Source organism: Chrysemys picta, chromosome 3, assembly GCF_011386835.1.
Source record: "Chrysemys picta bellii isolate R12L10 chromosome 3, ASM1138683v2, whole genome shotgun sequence".
Classification (NCBI taxonomy): Eukaryota; Metazoa; Chordata; order Testudines; family Emydidae; genus Chrysemys; species Chrysemys picta.
Window position 1 is genome coordinate 90,802,117 of NC_088793.1, and position 17,895 is coordinate 90,820,011.

At 47.1% G+C, this 17,895-nt stretch overlaps 1 protein-coding gene across 2 annotated transcripts; it reads left to right on the forward strand.

Moving 5' to 3' along the window:
• The first annotated feature begins 1,892 nt into the window (after positions 1-1,892).
• VGLL2 (vestigial like family member 2) lies at positions 1,893-17,382 on the forward strand. 2 transcript variants are annotated; one of them, XM_024114182.3, is made up of 4 exons: positions 1,893-2,779; positions 5,620-5,926; positions 9,234-9,734; positions 11,405-17,382. In XM_024114182.3, the coding sequence occupies exons 1-4, from the start codon at positions 2,663-2,665 to the stop codon at positions 11,446-11,448; spliced, it is 969 nt and encodes a 322-aa protein (XP_023969950.1). In that variant the 5' UTR covers positions 1,893-2,662; the 3' UTR covers positions 11,449-17,382. The 2 variants fall into 2 exon arrangements, with proteins under 2 accessions (XP_023969950.1, XP_005280206.2); XM_005280149.4 differs by having other exon boundaries at positions 1,895-2,779; positions 11,570-17,382.
• The last annotated feature ends 513 nt before the right edge of the window (positions 17,383-17,895 follow it).

The following is a 17,895-nucleotide window of genomic DNA, read 5'->3' on the forward strand; positions in this document are numbered from 1 at the left end:
GATGTTTCAGGGGATTGCATCACAGATTCGTTTCCTCATCAGATGAGTAGTAACCAAGAGTTGTTATCTTCCATTCTTCAGTTTAACAGTTATGAAATGTAAACATACATAGTCTTCAACTTGAAGCCAATGGAGCTACACTTGTTTACACCAGCGGAGGATATGGACTATTCTTTTTGTTCTCCCCTCTAAATAATATTAAATTTATAGGTATCATCTTCGCTGGAATTTGGAATTGTTTATTATTATTGGAAGGTCCCCTCTTTGCTGATCCAGTCCTTTAGTTGTTGTTTCAGTCATCTTTAAATTAACAAATGTCTGATTTTGTGGTTAAAACTAACCAAATTCCTAAGTATCCTAAGAGTGTGAGTCTGACTCTGTTCTTCCTTGAATTGGATATTTATTTCTTTAGTTAAAACATGTGGAATTAAACATTTCAGTCCAAATTATTTGCAAAGAAAATGGTTAGAAACAAACTTAAAACTAGAAGGATCAAGATCCGAGGATGACTTCCAGGAAAAAACCACAGGAACAGTTCCACAAAGGGAGGGACAAATTATGTGGCAGATGATTCAGTGATGGTTTAAACTACATGACCAAACCAAAATATAAGTAAAGGGAAAGCAATCAGGGACTTAAAAAAAAAAAAGAGGAGAGACAACTGGAAGAACAAACAGATATTTGGGAAGATAGAGACACACATATGATAAGATCCAAGGGGTGGTCAGGATAGTCATCACAGAATAGAGCACACAGCAAGACTAACTAGAAGTGCAGATGAGAGGAAAGGATTCAGTGTTCCTGCTGAATGACGATGGAATGGAAAAATCAAGGATGGAGTTAACAAGAGAGTTTATTTTCTGATTGCAGGTCTGCAAAGTGAGAAGGGGGGTGCAACGCAGGAAGAATGGAAATTGATACGGGACATAGATCATCTAGCTTGGTTATCTGCATTAGGGCAAAAAAAGATACAAACCACAACTGAAACTAGGCCTTGTCTACTCTGAGTTTTTTTCTGAAAGATCTCCCACAATTGCTGTAGCACACGTATAGCTCCACTGATGCTAGTAACATAATTCCCAAAAGATACAGCTGCACCAGTGCATGAGTGCACACTATAGTCTAGACAGGATTCAGGCATTTTTACCACTGGTCACCCAGTGGTCACAACATCTGAGGCCTGCCTACACCACAGCTTCCATCAGTGCTACCACCTCTGGAGAGGCACCCATTAGGAATAAGAAAATGTCATTTTTTTTCAATGAGAAGGTTCAAAATTCCTCAGAAGCAGGTGAAAGTGGAGGGGTTGTCACAAGCAGGACTAGTTTGAGGGGAGAGAGAGAGTGTGTGTGTGCGAGAGAGAGAGATCAGGACACTTTGAGAAAGATGCATCTGTTGCAATCAGGAGCAGTTGGAGGGGAGGGTCATAATTTGGGGCCGTTTGGGGAGTATTTTGTTTCTGTGTCACCATCAGGGGCAGTTTGGAAGGTGTCCTGTGTCACAGTCTGGGGATGTGTGTCACTGTCAGGAGCAGTTTGAGGGGTGCTGTGTGTCACAATTGGGGGGTAGTTTGGGGGGTTTGTGTGTCACAATTGGGCAGTTTGAGGAGGGTATCCCCCCCCCATTATCTGGGCTACGCACTGTTTTGTCATATTTTACACAATTTTCATTGCAGCAGGAAACGGCTAAAAAATCAGTTCCCTGCCCCGTCGGCTTGGGCTGGAACTTGACTGGGAGGTGTCTTTTCTTCCCCGGCCTGCCTCCCCCTGCTCTCTGAAGCCGCGGGGAGTGCATTCCCCGCCCCCGTCCCCCCCCCCCCCCCCCCGACACACACACACACACACACACACACCGGCAGGCGCGCAGCATCCTGCCTTAAAGCTCCTCCGCTCTGCAGCTCACTTGGCGCCCCGGAGCTGCGGGACTCCAGCTTCCCCGCGTTCACACTTTCTTCCAACTCCCCACTGGCTCCGAAAGCCTGAGCCCCGCCTCGATTTGCAGCTTTATTTCCTCCCCGGCTCTGCCACTCCGCAGTGTCAGCAGCGCCCAGGGGAGCGAGACCTGCCCCCAAGGCCCGGGGCGGATCCCTGCTGCAGGGATCGCTCCCGCCACCCCATCCCCCTGGGAGAAGGAGCTGCCTGCGAACAGCTGGGCTGGGGGAGCCGCAGGCTGAGCCCCTCTAGCTGCGGTCGTGCTGGCTGCTGCCCTCCTGGCTTCGGGGCTACTCCAATGCCAGCTGTCCCAGCGCTGCCCCGTATTCCTCGGGCGGCTGGGAGCTGAGGGGCTGAGCTGCCCCCGTAAAGCCCAGCCCCAGGCTGGGGAGAGCCCGGGACAGCCCAGCAGCGAGCGAGGACCAGAGGGAGACCAAGATGACCAGCCAGAGTCCCGCAGTCACCACGCGGGAGCTCGCCCTCCCATTGGTCCCTGGCTCCCCTCCCCTCGCCTGACGCGGGGCGTGGGGTTTAAATGCCTCCTGGCTGGAGCCCGCGGAGCCTGTTTGCCCCGAGCTCATTTGCTGGAGTTTTATTGCTGGAAAAGAGCGACAGCTCTGGGAGGGGAAGGGGGGTCACCTCATCCCCTCAGTCGCCCCGCCAATGACCAGTGACTCTAACCCCCAGGACCCACCCATGAAGCATCACTTCACTTTGCAGAACAACAGTTGATGATCCAAAAAATCAGTTCGCAGCTGCCTTTAGCCATGAGCTGTTTGGATGTTATGTACCAAGTCTATGGTCCTCCCCAGCCTTACTTTGCAGCAGCCTATAGTCCTTATCACCAGGTATGTGTGGGGCACCTTGGCGGAGAGAGCCAGAGAGGGAGGGGTGTCCTCTGGGAGATGCCAAACCAGGACTACCTTCCTGGGAGCTCAATGGTTCTGACTCAGAGCAGCATCCCACGCCGTGTAGCTCTGCTTGTCTCAACACCGTTTGTAGTCCGTGCCGAGTTCTAGATTCATGGGCCAATGTTGCAGGATGAGAGTAAAAGTAACTCACCAAACTTCGTGTAAAGAATGAATCAGCGGCCCTTCTTAGTCGTTGTCTTTACATTGTTAGCTGTGTTGGTGTGGTGTGTTGAAATGTAAATGCTCATTGGAAGTTGCAGGGGGGGTAACTGTAAACATTCCGGCTCAGCGTAGTCACTGCAACTGTCATTAAAAAAAGACTTTACCACATGTCACTTTCGACAGCTATATTATCATCCTATCGTACAGGTTTTGCTTCTAATGGGGCGGGTGTGTTTTTTTATGTTTGGCGGGAGTGTTCCGCACACTGAAGCTAGGAGGGAGGGGCTGTATTGATTATTAAACTGTCAGATTCCTACAGCTGGTTGTGGAGGAAGCTGAGAACACTTGGAGTGGGGAAGGTTTTCGTTTAGTTTGTTGGAGGCAAACGACGTTAGGTCGTAGGTGATGCTAAACTATTTCACGTCGGGTTGTATAGTCTGTGTCTTTGCTCCTGTTTCAACTATATCAAAAAAGTTTGTCGGGGGAAGGCAAGCAATTTTCGTTACCACACCAACTGGCCTCAGCTTTTAGCGCAACATTAAATCAATTCCATCCAAATTGTAAACTGCGGGGTTAATTTCTTTAAAAAAACAAACGTGGGCGTTGTAGTGCTTGTGAATAAAATGTTGCTGGCTAGTTCTGCACGGGCCAGATTATCATTCGTGTCAAGTAATCCCAGTATTTCAATACAATGACACTGCCAAACACTGAGAGATTTGATTCCAAACGAAGTCCGTCTTATAAGGGGAACTTTTCACCCAGAGCCATAGACTATTTCATTGTGTCGGATAGGATCCGAGATTCCGAGCTCACTTTACAAGGGGACTGCACCTGTTCAACAACCATCTTTCTTTCTTTCTTTCTTTCTTTCTTTCTTTCTTTCTTTCTTTCTTTCTTTCTTTCTTTCTTTCTTTCTTTCTTTCTTTCTTTCTTCCCCTCTCTCCCTCCCTCTCTCCTTTCCTCCCTCCAAAAATGGAGAGTGGGAAATCTCCACCAACGAAAAAATAGCCAAAAAACACCAGGGCTCCTTTCTGCCCTCACGGACAGACACCATGGAGTCCTCGGGAGCTGTGCGTGCAGTCCTGAGGACAGAATCGGGCCCCTCGTTCGGGCGATGCATTCAGTCTGCTTTGCTTGCACATGGCTAGGGAAGGTTTAGTTGATCCCTCTTTGTTCAGGTAGAATATTACACACGTCGTCCCGATTTACCTGCAGTTTATTGCAGGAGATTTAGAAAAACGGATAGAAATAACAGCTGATGTTTCCCCCTTGTCTTTCTTAGCATTTCCTTAGCACTAACATTAGGGGGACTCATTAGAGTCAATGGCTGCGTTGGAAGCCAAGTTGAAAGGTGGTGTCCATGAAGATGTGACATGCTGAAATGTGTCGCGTGTCTTGGCCAGGGACGCTGAAACAGGCCCCTGTCCTGCCCGGAGTAGGTGGCCCGAAGCGAGGAGCCTCCCTTAATTTCTCCCCTCAGCGCTTGTCTTCCATGAGTTCTCCATGGTACCCGAGTCCCAGCTGAAAGCCCCTCTGTCTGCAATATCCGAATCCAATCATTCATGTCTAAAGAAACTGCCCTTAGCAGCTGCAGACACGCTAGAAAAAAAATGGAAAACGTTTAGCACACTTTCGAGTGAATTCCAGTTTTTAAAAGAACCCAGTGAAAACAATCCAGTCTTATAGGAAATACCGTGGGTTTCTTTCTGCTCCTGCTTGCCAAGTACGTGGTTTCCCCCTGAACTGTATTTGAAGCTGCCAATCTTTTTCTCCAGTTATAATTTATAAGACCCTCTTTGGGAACATTTTTGTCATCAGTTACACTCCTGCGAGACCATTGACTTCAGCAGGGATCTGACTGAGGGCAGGCCCGGCCCTTTTATTTCGAATATTTCCTGACTAGATATAATAGATAAGAAACGATTTTCTATGGGTAACCGGGCGGGCTTGGGTTGGCACAATTACATTTATTGAAACGATGCACGTTCCCACCTCGCTTCATTCTTCTGCCTTCCAACGCAAGACCCCCAAAAAGTCTCCAACTTTCATTTGCCCGCGGTTCGTGTGGTGCTTTGTTTTAAGGTTATTCCCTCTGGTCCCCGGGTCAGATACACTCCCGGATTCTTTGCATTTGTTAATTTCTCCTGGCAGTTTCTTGGTGCAGTGTCTGTCTATATTGCAAAGGAGGCTTCATTCCCGCATCGCCTGTCTCTCCCCCTCCATAGGTCTCCATACATACCATGCATTTCGGTGCAATGTATATACACGCCTCACGTATCAGCTACTTCTCCAGACATTTCACTAGCGCTAGGATTGGGAACAAGGGGGCTAAATCCAGGGATAGGGGGTAACTAGCGGACTTCAGGCATCCCTCCTCTTGCGTATCGCTACTGGAAGCTCTTGGGGCGAATAGGGGATTTGTTCTGAACTCATGGGGAACATATGTCGTGGCTGGCGGGGGTAATACGCTGTATCCATACCGCATGGCCCACGGCGGGCATGGATTTAGCGGCCAGTGACGGACCCATATTCGTCGCCAGCTGAATCTAACGGCACTGCACCGCGTTACACCGCCTTGCGTGACTGGGTTTATTTTCTTCCCCGCTTCCTGACAGAAACTAGCCTTTTACTCGAAAATGCAGGAAGCCCCCGAAAGCGCCAGCAGCGCTAGCACCAGCAGCGGCAGCAGCTCCTTCTCCAGCCACGCCCCTGCCAGCATCAAGGAGGAAGACTGCAGCCCCGAGAAGGAGCGCCCCCCCGAGGCCGAGTATATCAACTCCCGGTGCGTCTTGTTTACTTACTTCCAAGGGGACATCAGCTCCGTGGTAGATGAGCACTTCAGCCGGGCCCTGAGCCAGCCCAGCAGCTACTCGCCCAGCAGTGCCAGCGCCAAGACGTCACGGAGCACCAGCTCTTGGAGGGGTGAGCACTGGGGGCTCTTTCTATTGGGGTTCCCATAATGCCTTGCTAAAAAGGGACGTGAACAAAACAACCACCAACAAAACCGAGAACATTTTCCAAAAAGGCTCAGGGCTTCCTGCAGCATTTGGGTCGCCCTAAAGGAGCCCTCCACCCGCCGGCTTCCAGAGAAACCTCCCCTCCTCCCCCCAGCACTTTCCTAACGCAGAAATGATGCTGTAAAAAAGCCAAAGGAAAACGACCCTCCAAGGGCTCATTAGAGCCGATCTCCTCCAACGACCAGCCAGCGCTAGCCCACCTATGGGAAGTTTTCTGCTCTTGCAGTTGAAACCCTGTCCCAGGAAGAGGGGGAGCGGGGCGCGAGGGAGGCTGGTAAAATGCAATGAAGTTGCCAAGCAAAATTCCCTGAACAGTTGGGAAAAATACCCAAATTACCTGTATTAAATGGGAACAGGATCGGGCTCCATGGTTTTGTTTTGCAAACCATTTTAATGTAAACTATACAACGAATATTCCCAGCTTTGGGAATTGAATGTGGTTAATTTTAGGTTTAGTAGGAGTAATTTTTTGTAGAGGGCAGAGCCCATAAATTCTACTAAACTCCATCAGAATTGTAGGTGCTCATAAATATCTATCGCTGACTGAGAAATGACTGTTCAGTTAAAATCACGTTGATCTGTATGTGTGCTCTTACACGTGGGAGTTGTACAAATTCTGTCGCGAAAATTTTCTCCACTGGTTAGCAATTCCAGCTCTTAAATGCGTTATGTTAGCTTCTCCGAAAAAACTTAAGTCTAGTTACAATTATAGCGATGTATTTTCTTGTTTTACCAAGAAACAGCTTCTTGTATGTTGTCTCTCGAGACTTCCCCCCTCCCACCTCCCGCCCCGCCATGGCACTGAAATGCAACTGACTATACAATGTTGCTGAAATTGGTGTAGGGAATTTAAACAATGGCCCCGAAATTACTATGTGATTCAACCTGTAGGAACGGGAAAAACACAAAAACAACAAGGTGTCTGGTGGCACTTTAAAGACTAACATTTATTTGGGCATAAGCTTTCGTGGGTAAAAACCTGAAGAAGTGAGGTTGTTACCCACGAAAGCTTATGCCCAAATAAATCTTTAAGGTGCCACCAGACTCCTTGTTGTTTTTGTAGATACAGACTAACACGGCTACCCCCTGATACTTGGAAAAACACAGAGGTTCCCCACATGGAACTATTCTTATCTGATTTTTACCATGCGTTCTTATTTTATTTTTTATCATGTCTTTAAGCAGAAGTCCCAGTAGATGCCATTGCGCTTCAGAACGGGTAGTACTATCTGGCCCTTGGTTTTTAGTTTAGTACATTGATAGGGAGGTTTTTTTTAAATGTAGAAACATTTTCACTGCTCCCGTCCCAGCGCCCCAGACAGATTATATATTATCTATAGATCTAGCTCAAGGTATATAATAGATTGTCATATCTTTTGGGGCTGCGGGAAAATAAATAAAAACAATACCTTATTTAAATCCAGGATAGCAAGACTTCAAAATATTCGTTCAACCTTTCAAGTTTGTGACTCTGTTCCCCGTCCGTCCTATGTGGGGAAGAGGAAAACCCGCAGTGCAGCTTATGAAAAAGTTAACTAAAGTGCGTTTGGGTTTATAAGAAAACAAGAACTATAGACATGCAGAGAGGGTATTCATGAGAAATCACACTATGAAGGATACTGTTTTCTACAGCATACTCAGCAACATGTGGGAGAGAAGGCGATCATGACTAAGCCAATAGCTAACTTTAAATTTAAGGCTTTAGCGGCCACTTACTCCCCCCCGAAGAATAAAGCTTATAGCATTTCCCAGGAATGCATTCCATCCCAGTCCCTCTGAATGTTTTCTTGTGTAACAATATATTTTACTTCAGAGCAGGTATTCTGTATTTTAGCGTCCAAAAAGATAAACTGGATCGGGTTGGGTTTATAACAAGGTTGAAACCCTGATGACAATTACAAATTCTTAGACGCCCTGGCCCATACCGTATACTGGTAAAATTGCCAGTGAGTTGTTCACTTCAGTGGGAGATTTGCCTGGGGTGAAGGACTTGAGTCCTCTGTATTATAAATCTAGCCAAGATTCTGCTTCAAGGTTTCCCAATCTCGCCGTGTATTTCTGTCAGTGGTTTATAAAAATGAAATACTAGTTGAAATTTGGCAGGGATGAAAGATATTCTGTGCTGGAGGTGCCTGTGGTGTGCTACATCCCACTCTCTGAATACAGCTGAAGGATCCTTGCCAGGGATTCAGAGATAATTTACCTCTGGCTCACACTTCTTTAATGCACATTTTATTCCCTTTAGGAATGCACAACATACCATATTAATAATACTTAACATTGTTATCTTCACTATTGGTAAATATTATTTCATCCTGCATATTGCTTGATTGGCAAATAAAATACAGAGTCCCTGCCGGGAAGATCTTACAGACCTAAGCGACCTGCAAAACACATTACAAATGTTAGCAGCGCATCTGTGAGGCAGACAAGCATTATTAGCCCAACTTTACAGGTGGGGGAATTACCCACGGTCATTCAGAGAACAAGTGACCTGACTCCTAATGCCTCCTCATTCTAGACCTGCCTGCCTTTAGAGAGCATGGGGAGGAGAGATGTCTTTATATGCTGAGTATGTAAATGCGAAGTAAAAACATAAACATGTTGCTAAAAATCTATAAGGTCTTTATTTTCCTCCCCTGAAAATTACTCTGTGCAGAACAGAAATGACTTGTTTCATCTACCAGGGGGAAAGAAATCCCGTAGATCTAGGGCTTTTTCCAAGAACCACAAAAAACGTGGACGCCACAATTGTTTTAACTCACAAGGAAACAAAGTTCTGGATCTGTTGGAGGCAGAGATCTGACAGGCGGTTAGTACTGTAGATGGTTAGCTGGAGAAGGATCTGTTTGAGGGTCTACAGGGAGATTGATCTCTGATTTATTGTGTGTGAGAGCTGTCTGGGGATCTGTTGGAATGTTAGCTGGAGGGGATCTGCTTGGGGATCTACTGGAATGGTTGGCTGAAGGGGGTCTGTTTCGGAATCTATTGGCTGGTTAGCTGGAGGGGGTCTATTTGGGGATCTGATCTCTGATTTATTGGGTGTGTGAGCTGTTGGGGTCTGTTAGATAGTTGGGGGGGTGTTGGGGATCTCCGTGGGGTCGATTCAGGGGTGCCCAGTTTGCAGATCTATTGGGGTGCCGGGGGCACAGAGAAGGGGCGGTTTCTCTGGCTCACGCTGCTCCTCTCTCTCTCTCTCTCTCTCTCCCCAGACGGCTCCTTCCCGATGAGCCAGCGCAGCTTCCCCGCTTCGTTCTGGAACAGCGCGTACCAGCCCTCCTCCGTCCCGGCCTCCCTGAGCAGCAGCCTGGGCAGCCCCCTGGCCGCCGCCGCCCACAGCGAGCTGCCCTTCGCCGCGGCCGACCCCTACTCACCGGCCGCGCTGCACGGCCACCTGCACCAGGGCGGGCCGGAGCCCTGGCACCACCCGCACCCGCACCCCTACCTGGGCGCCCAGGGCTCCGCCTACCCCCGCCCCGCCGCCATGCACGAGGTCTACGGCGCCCACTTCGACCCCCGCTACAGTTCGCTGCTGGTGCCCGCCGCCTCGGTCCGCCCGCACCGCCTGCCGCCCGCCTCGGCGCCCGCGCCCGGCAGCCCCCAGTGCGAGCTGGGAAAGAGCGAGCCCGCCAGCGCGGCCTGGGCGGCGCCGGGCCCTTTCCCCAGCCCGGCGGGGGACATGGCCCAGGGCCTGGGCCTCAATGTGGACGCAGGTAAGGGGCAGGGCCTCCCCCATCCGCCCTCCCGCGATGCACTGGTGCCGGGCCTGATCCCACGCTCCCCAATTAACCTTTCCTGGGCCCCCCTGGGGGCAATGGAGCACGGCGCGGTGGGGAGGTGTGGGTCCCCAGAGCGAGGGGCCGGCCAGGGACATGACATGGTCCGCCCAGCCCAGTGCGAGGGCAGTTGCCACAAAGGTCCATGCGCCACCACGCATTGCTCCCCCCCATTCCCTATGGCCAGCAGCCCCCCCCCCACTATGCCATAAATGCACAGCACCCTGCACAACACCACCTCGCCCAGCGCCCCACCACAACTGCCCAGCACCCCACACACAACCCCCACTCCTTAGTGCCCCAACACACAGAGATCTTCCCCACCTCTTCACAGCCCAACACCGCCCCAGACTCCCAAGAGACCCACTCCCCCACACCCTGCCTCCCGGCCGCACTCAGTGGCCCTGCTGGGAGACAACTGTGTCTGCCAGGCTGAGCTGACAGTGCAACCAGGGCTGGTCCCAGGATGGGGAATCGCTCTGGCCCCTCGGGAGTGGCGAGATCAGCCAGGCCACGGCCTGCTCTGGCCGAGCTCTCTCAGGACCCACTTACCTGGAGGGTCCCAGCCAACCCCCCCCCCACACACACACACACACACACACACTGTTCCTCCCCAGCTGGCTGAGACTGGCCAGGCTTCTGCACCAGTCCCAGGCAGCTCAGCTCTGGGGAGACAGGCGAGACCCTACAGGTGGTGGGAAGCAGAGACTGCCCAGAGCTGGAGGTGCACTGGGGTCTGGCCGGGGGCAGAGAGAAGCCGGTGGGTGGGGCTGAGGGTGGAGAGGAGTCCTTGGCTGGCGGGCGGGCAGGCCGAGAGGAGCAAGGGGGCGGGAGCCAGTGGGCTGGCAGGGTCTCAGGGCACAGTGCAAGCAGAGCAGTCCAGGGCTCCTTCTGAGCATGGGCCCAGCTCCATGGTGCCACTGGTGCCATTGTAAACCCGGCATTGCCCCAGGGCTGAGGAGAGGTTTGAGTTGGGAGCAGGCTCCAGACTGCACCGCCTGGGCATAACGGGAAGGCTGCTGCCTAAGGGCCCTCCCTTGCCCCAAGACAAGCTGAACTCCTGCTAAGGCTGCCTGCAGGCCCCAGTGAGGTGTTTCCAGACTTCACCTTCCCCCACATCTGCCATCCTCCACTGGGTGAGGGGAAGCACAATTGCTTTTCCCAAGGAAAAGTGCAACGGTTTCCCCTCCCCCAGGAAAGCTGATACGTTGGTCTTTTATGTGTGATCAGGTGCATAGGGGAAGCTTTTTGCAGCTATGTTTTCACTGGAAAGGTGAGACAGATATAGCCTTGGTTTCTAGCAGGGTGAGCACACAAAAATAGGGAACGCTCTCTGGGAAGCATTTCTCAGTATTTGGCACATGGTTATTCTGACCACAATGAATGATCCCTCTAAGCTTTCGACAAAACAGGAATCCACACTTTTCCCTGGCCTAGTTTGGTTTTTTTTTCTTTGCTTCACCACTGCCTTTCATTCTGGGGAGCCTCACTTTAGATCCCTTCTCCGCTCTCACAAGGAAATAGTGGTGTTTGGCTTTCTCTGTCCTTAAACATCTTGTACCTGTTTTTCTTCTTTCCCCCTTTTTTCCCCTTCTCTCCATTCTCAGGTTTGCAGCCTCAGGATAAAAGCAAGGATCTGTACTGGTTTTAGACCTGTCCTTCACCTCTTCTTCCCCTGGGCTCTCCCCCAGTAGATCTCTGCCTAGTAGAATTGGTGACATTCAGAGCTGAAATCAAGTGGGTTTGTAACAGCTTCTGATCTTGGTTTTCAGCTCGCCGTTATTCCTTCTGTGGTGGATCTCTCCTGAGCTGATCTGCTGACTCAAAGACCCCCGAGTCCCCTTCCTCTCTTCCTTCAGACAAGCCCACCATGGCTCAGCATCTATGCCAGGCATTTCAAGGACAAGAACACGGGGAAGGCAATGGGACTTCATACTACTTGGCATTTCAAATACAATACTTAAGACATATTGTGGAGGATAAAATTCCTTCTGTTGAAAGAGGAGAGCCAAAGACACTTTTATTTAAACTAACTCCACACCCAGAACTGTGGTCAGACTGCTTAAAAAGAGTTAAATTATGTGGACAGTGATGTGAAATCACTGGCCTTCTTAAGGAAGGGGGAGGGAAAGTTGTTGGGGTTTTTTTTGGTGGTGTTGTGAATATTTTTTATGCAATGAGAATTATTTCTTGAAAGCAGGTTGGGGAGATACTCAGTGATTTTGAACTGGGTTTGTACTTTACATTATAGAAAACTGAAAGGAAAGGAAATTTTAACTCATGAACACTTTTGGACTGTTAACAAAATTGGACAGATCTTTCGGCCTGGGGTTATGAGTGGCAAGTGGCTAGCTTGGGCCACCTGCCCTGGGCTTACAGAAATGCAGCTGTTCCAGGGACAACTGTTCAAACTCCAGAAACTTGACAACCAAGGTGGCACTTCTCAGAGTTTGGCACAACAATTGCATTGGATATATATATATATATATATATATATATATATATATATATATATATATATATATATATATATATATATATATATATATAATTTTTTTTACAAGGAATGTTTTATGATGAAAGAAGAAACCCTTAAAAAAATAAAACCTGACAGCCTTCATGGGGAACAACTGGAGCACACCAGAAGGAAAGGCACATTGTGGACAATTGATATCCATTGCCTCTAATATTTCTCTTTGTCTGTGTGTTGCTGTCATTCTGTCACTTTAATAGTAATTTTTTGAGGGTGGGAATAAGGGATGTTTTTAAATGTAGAAAAGCTATATTAAAGATGTCTCCTTTCACTCAGCATGTGTGTTTGTGAAGGATTAAAGCTAAACAAATAGGGTGATGTCACAAACTGGAAACTTTAGGGTAAAATGGGGAAAAAACACCTGTAATGTGGACAAAGTGACCCATTTTAGTTACTTTGTATTAAAGCTAAACACAAATCTTGATGGTGCAAAATATTTTCTTACGTGAGTTTTAAAAGGAAGTGTAACAAATACAGAAGATAAGGGGATACAGTAGTGCTTAGCCACTATATGTTATAGGTTACAGTCTCCTTGTATGATGAACTAATATAAAATAAGCAAGGTGTCATTCTGCAACAAAATGTCCCCCTTCAAAAATCTCAGAAAAGAGGGGATTGTAAAACCCAGCAGTTCCTATTAGTGTTGTCATTCAAAACGCTTATATAGTCACATCAGTGTCAACTAAAACTTCCTCATGCTGGATCAGGGACACTGAGAATTGGATCATGCTTCTTCTGGATTTCCCTTCCACACTGGCTCTAAGGTAGCTGGATTTATGGAGGCACATGGGAATCTTAGTAATGAGAATTAAGGAAAGCACTGTATATAACCACTGGCTGAAAATTGATTTGAGAAACACTTTATTTAAGGACCATCTTTACTTAATGCTTTGCAGAAGATGGTGCACTGTGATTATTTTAACCCAGGGCACCCACAAGAATTTTCCTCTTAGTCTACAGTAAACCAGGACCCAGACAGGCTGCAGAAAGGCAGACTGCAGAATTTATTTATTTATATTTATTAAACCAAAATATTCGCAGGATCCTACATAGGAAAGAGGCAGCAGCTCTTGGAAAAAACACATAAGAAGTGTTAGTCAAAAAGTGATAGTTTGGGAGGTACAGGGGGTAGGATTTTGTCCAAAAATGCTGCTTTTTTGAAATTTTGAAAATTCAAAAAATTTCAACCAGCTCTAGTATGAATTGCACTTCATTGGGAATGTTTATTCTCTCCCCCGTTCCCTATCCTCCCCCACCAAACACCTCCCCAGGCTTATACTGAACAGGGCTGGGTGAATTCAGCCAAAATGTATTTGTGAATATTCTTGCAAGTAAAACCCAGCCATTCACTTCAGTGGCCTTTACAAAAATGATTCGTGAACTTTAATTCAGGGGACCGAAAGTTTATTTGCAATAAGGTTTGCACAAATACAGAATCTGTAAATATTGGTATGAGTATTTGTACTCAAAATGCTCCTGTTCTTATTTATTGTTGGTACAGTGGTGGCACCCAGGGGCCCCATATCAGAACAGGGGCCTCTTTGTGCTAGGTACTATGCAAACATAAAGTAAAAAAAACCCACCACAACTACTTCCCCAAAGAGATTATTATCTAAATTGATATAAACCCTGATCCTGCAAAAAAGACATGCTTAACTTTATACACTGTGTGGTGTTCGTTGACCTCATGGGGACTACTTGCAGTGCATAAACTTAAACACATGCAGGATTGGGGTCTTAGACTGTAAGATCTGAGAAGAAACTATCTTTTTATGATGTGTTTATACAGTGCCTAACACAGTGGTTCCCTTGGTGCTACAGAAATAATTTCTCTCATGGCCATTTTTAAGCTGTTTTACTGCTATGTGCACACCAAATTCATTGAACAAGTAAGAATGTTTGCAGGTAAACTGTAAATATGGTCACCATCACTTCCTGCTTAATAAAGCATAGGTCACCCAATAAGTGAACAGACCCACAAGTGTCCAGTGCAGTGGCATGAAGAGAATAATCACAGCGATCATTTTGTGAATGACCCATAGGGTGTTTGCAGTGTCTGGTTGCAGAACAACTGAGCATAACCAAGAAACTAATTAAAACCACAACCTGTTCACAGAGATTTCCAGAAAGGAAACACAAGTTAAATTCACTTAAACTGTTTCCTGCAAATAGTTTATACTGAGTATAATGTGAGAAAAAACAGGATTCAATGTATGTAATTTTTAAGGGTTTGAGGGTTAATACGCTGAGTATCTTCAATAAGGACTTTTCCATTTTTTTTTCTTATGAAAATTGTGGACATTTGGCACAACCTGGTTCATGCCAAAGGCAAAAAAATTGCTCTTCAGGAATATTTTTACGAGCTCCATCCTTAACACTAGTCCCCAGCAGGGATACTTGAGCAGAATCCAGAGAGGGGGAGAACTGCATTTAAGACTGGAAAATTGCACCAATCTCTGCTTTGGTTTTGGCGGTGGAATTTTAAAAGGGGCTCCTGGAAGCTGTCTCCAACGTCTACGCTACCTGCCGGATCGACGGGTAGTGATTGATCTATCGGGGATTGATTTATCATGTGTAGTGTAGACGCGATAAATCAATCCCCAATCGCTCTCCCGTCGACTGCTGAACTCCAGCAGTGCAAGAGGCGGAAGCAAAGTCGACGGGGGAGTGGCAGCCTTCAATCCAGCACTGCGAGGACACGAAGTAAGTAATTTTAATTCGATCTAAGATACGGCGACTTCAGCTACGCTATTCTCGTAGCTGAAGTTGTGTATCTTAGATCGATCCCCGCCCCCCAGTGTATACCACAGTGGTGAGTCTGAGAACAAAGCAGACAACGATGTTCACACACAGCTACCCTTGCATTTGGAGTTGAAAGGATTTATCCTAACATTGGGTGTGTATTAGCATAAAGATCCTTGTTTCCTAGTGGGTTATTCATATAAGCCCCAGGGGAGGGGAGGCAAGTGAAGTAGATTCTGGATAATCCCTCTGCCCCTCACAGGAAGCCTGTGTTGCCTGTCTCTGGGGAATCTTATCTGCCCCATCTCCACCTTAGGTTGGGAGGCGCTGCTGTCCCCTCTCACTTTCCCTTTGAAGTTCTAGATTGGTCCCTGTCTGGAAGGGAGTGAAATGCAGTGGGTGTTTTTGGACACACCAGGGACCCTTTACTGGCTTCTCTCATGCATCTTTCTGGCAAGTCTCTAATTAACATATCCTTTTGCACTGTAGGGAAGCAAACCAGCTCCTCTGGAGGGCTGTGGTGTCCTGGCCAGTGGCTGTGGCCTGCCACCCAGAGGAGCAGTTGCTGCTAGAGAGGGAGAAGGACTGACTGTTTGTGGGTGTAGCTGGTTGGCTGGAGAAGCAGTCTCTTAGATAGTTTATTGTTTTTCAGGGCAAGGTGAAGGGGCAGAAGAGTGGACAGAAATGTATGTCCTAGCAATGGCCATGAATCCGGTGCGATGAGTCTCAGGACCCAAGTTGTATCCTTGGTTTCTGCACAATAATAAGCTTTACTTAAACCTCTTAGGTCAGAACACATCCAAAATTGGGAGGATTTAACTGTTTGCACCCATCTCTAATATTATATTTGGGGTTAATTCAGATATCTGGAAAAGTAGCCATCTCTTGCTCTCAGTGTGACCCACAGCCTATCTGTGAATAACACACACAAAGCATACAGCTCCTGAGTTATAACTCTAGAAGGTACAGGGCAAATCCATAAAGGCCTAGCATGCCATTGGGAGTGCCCCCACCTTCTCCGGTGGCAGCATGCTGCATATCTCATATCCACATCAGGACCCTACAGGAGAAAGTGAAGGGGATATTGGTGTATCCGCCAGAAACACTCACGTGGCCCAATTGAGTTGAGCACAGTGTTGATCGAAATGGCCTAAATCCTGTGTTGTCTAGTCCTCTACTGCCATACCCAGCAGTGGCTGGCTTAACAGGAGCTGTTGCTCTCTCTCATAGATGTCTGTGCCTTCCTTTTCTTTAGCGCATTTATGGTCTCAACATACTGAACAACTGAGAACCTGGGTGTTTCTTTTAGAATTTGTCAGTTGCTCAGATTCTATAGTGAGAAGAGCAGGATAAATATCCAGATAGCTAGATGCCCTTTTGCGGGTCTTTGTACCACATCCCCTGACTGGGCCCTGTTTTCTGAATCATTTACCCCTGTTTCCTTTGTGGTATTTTCCACGTTTGCCATACAGTTCAGCAATTAGGGCAAAGGAATTAAAGTAGTGGTGACATCGTTTTCATAGTTGCTGTTTGCATGTAACTGAAGCACTGGAGAGTTAGACAAACACAAACCTTCAGAAGAACCAACCGGTTGAATCCCACCCCTACAGCCCACCCCCCACAACATGAGCTGACTCCTAATCCAGTGGAACATCTCTCTTTTTCCACCCGTGAAGCCCTAAAGAGCTGTGCCCATCCCAGTCACACACAGACACAAATGATTACTCTCACTTGACAGACCTACACAGCTCTCTCCCTGTATTTAACTGCAACCCCAGTGAGCTGGATCAGGCAAGAGACACTCGATAGCTGCTGTTTCCGTGGTTGAAATATTTGTGAAGTTAACGCATAATCTGAAAGCAGAAGCTAATAAATTATAGGGTGCTAATTGGGGCCGGAGTGGAGCCGTCAATCATATTATCTTAAATACACAGAGACCCTCATAACCTAAAAAGGCAAGAGAGACGCCAAGAACAGCTTCCAGTTGTCACTGGCCATGACCTCCATTTCAGTGAGAGCATAGAGAGTCAAGGCAGAGGGTGTCTGAATACTAATTCTGATAAGAAAATGCTAACAGTGTACTGGGAGCATGCGCGTGTGTCTTCCTTCGCCATCCTTCAGGATTTATTACCTAGGCTGTTTAATTATTTTTGCTTTGAAGTTGATGTTTCCAGACCTTCAGTTTTAAAGTTTTTAAAACATACGTAAGTACTTGTAACTCACATGTTTCCATAGCCCTCAGTGTGATGCTCACCAATTTCTGACTTCAGTCAGAGCCTGATGAAATAAAATCCAGTTTTAGCAAAGCCATTTTATCGATTGCAATTTTTTTTGTTTCTTGTGCCTCAAAAACACAGCAGCATACACACTTCCTTCTTCAGCAATGTCACCAAAAGTATGCACTCTGTCCCAGTGCTGCTACTTTTTATTATTTATAATAAAACGTGTCACCGAGGACAGTGATGCTCAGACTGCGGCTGGCAAGCTGCAAGTGGCTCTTTAATGTATCTCCTGCAGCTCTTTGCAGCATATGATAGTAAAACACTGTGTGATTTAATTATTACCCAATCAAAGTTATTAACCAATCAGGATGCGTTTACTATGTTATTAACCAATGAAGTTATCAACTTGCACTAAATTATTAACTTATTTGGTGTGAGAATTATATATAAATTAATATTTCCCCATCATACTGTTTAAATATGAATAGCGCCATAGTAAATGAAACAATGAATTCACACTACTGTGCTCTTTTGGCTAATGTTTATCACTAATTTGGCTCCTTAACCACTGAGATCTGACTATCACTGGCCTAGGAGACCT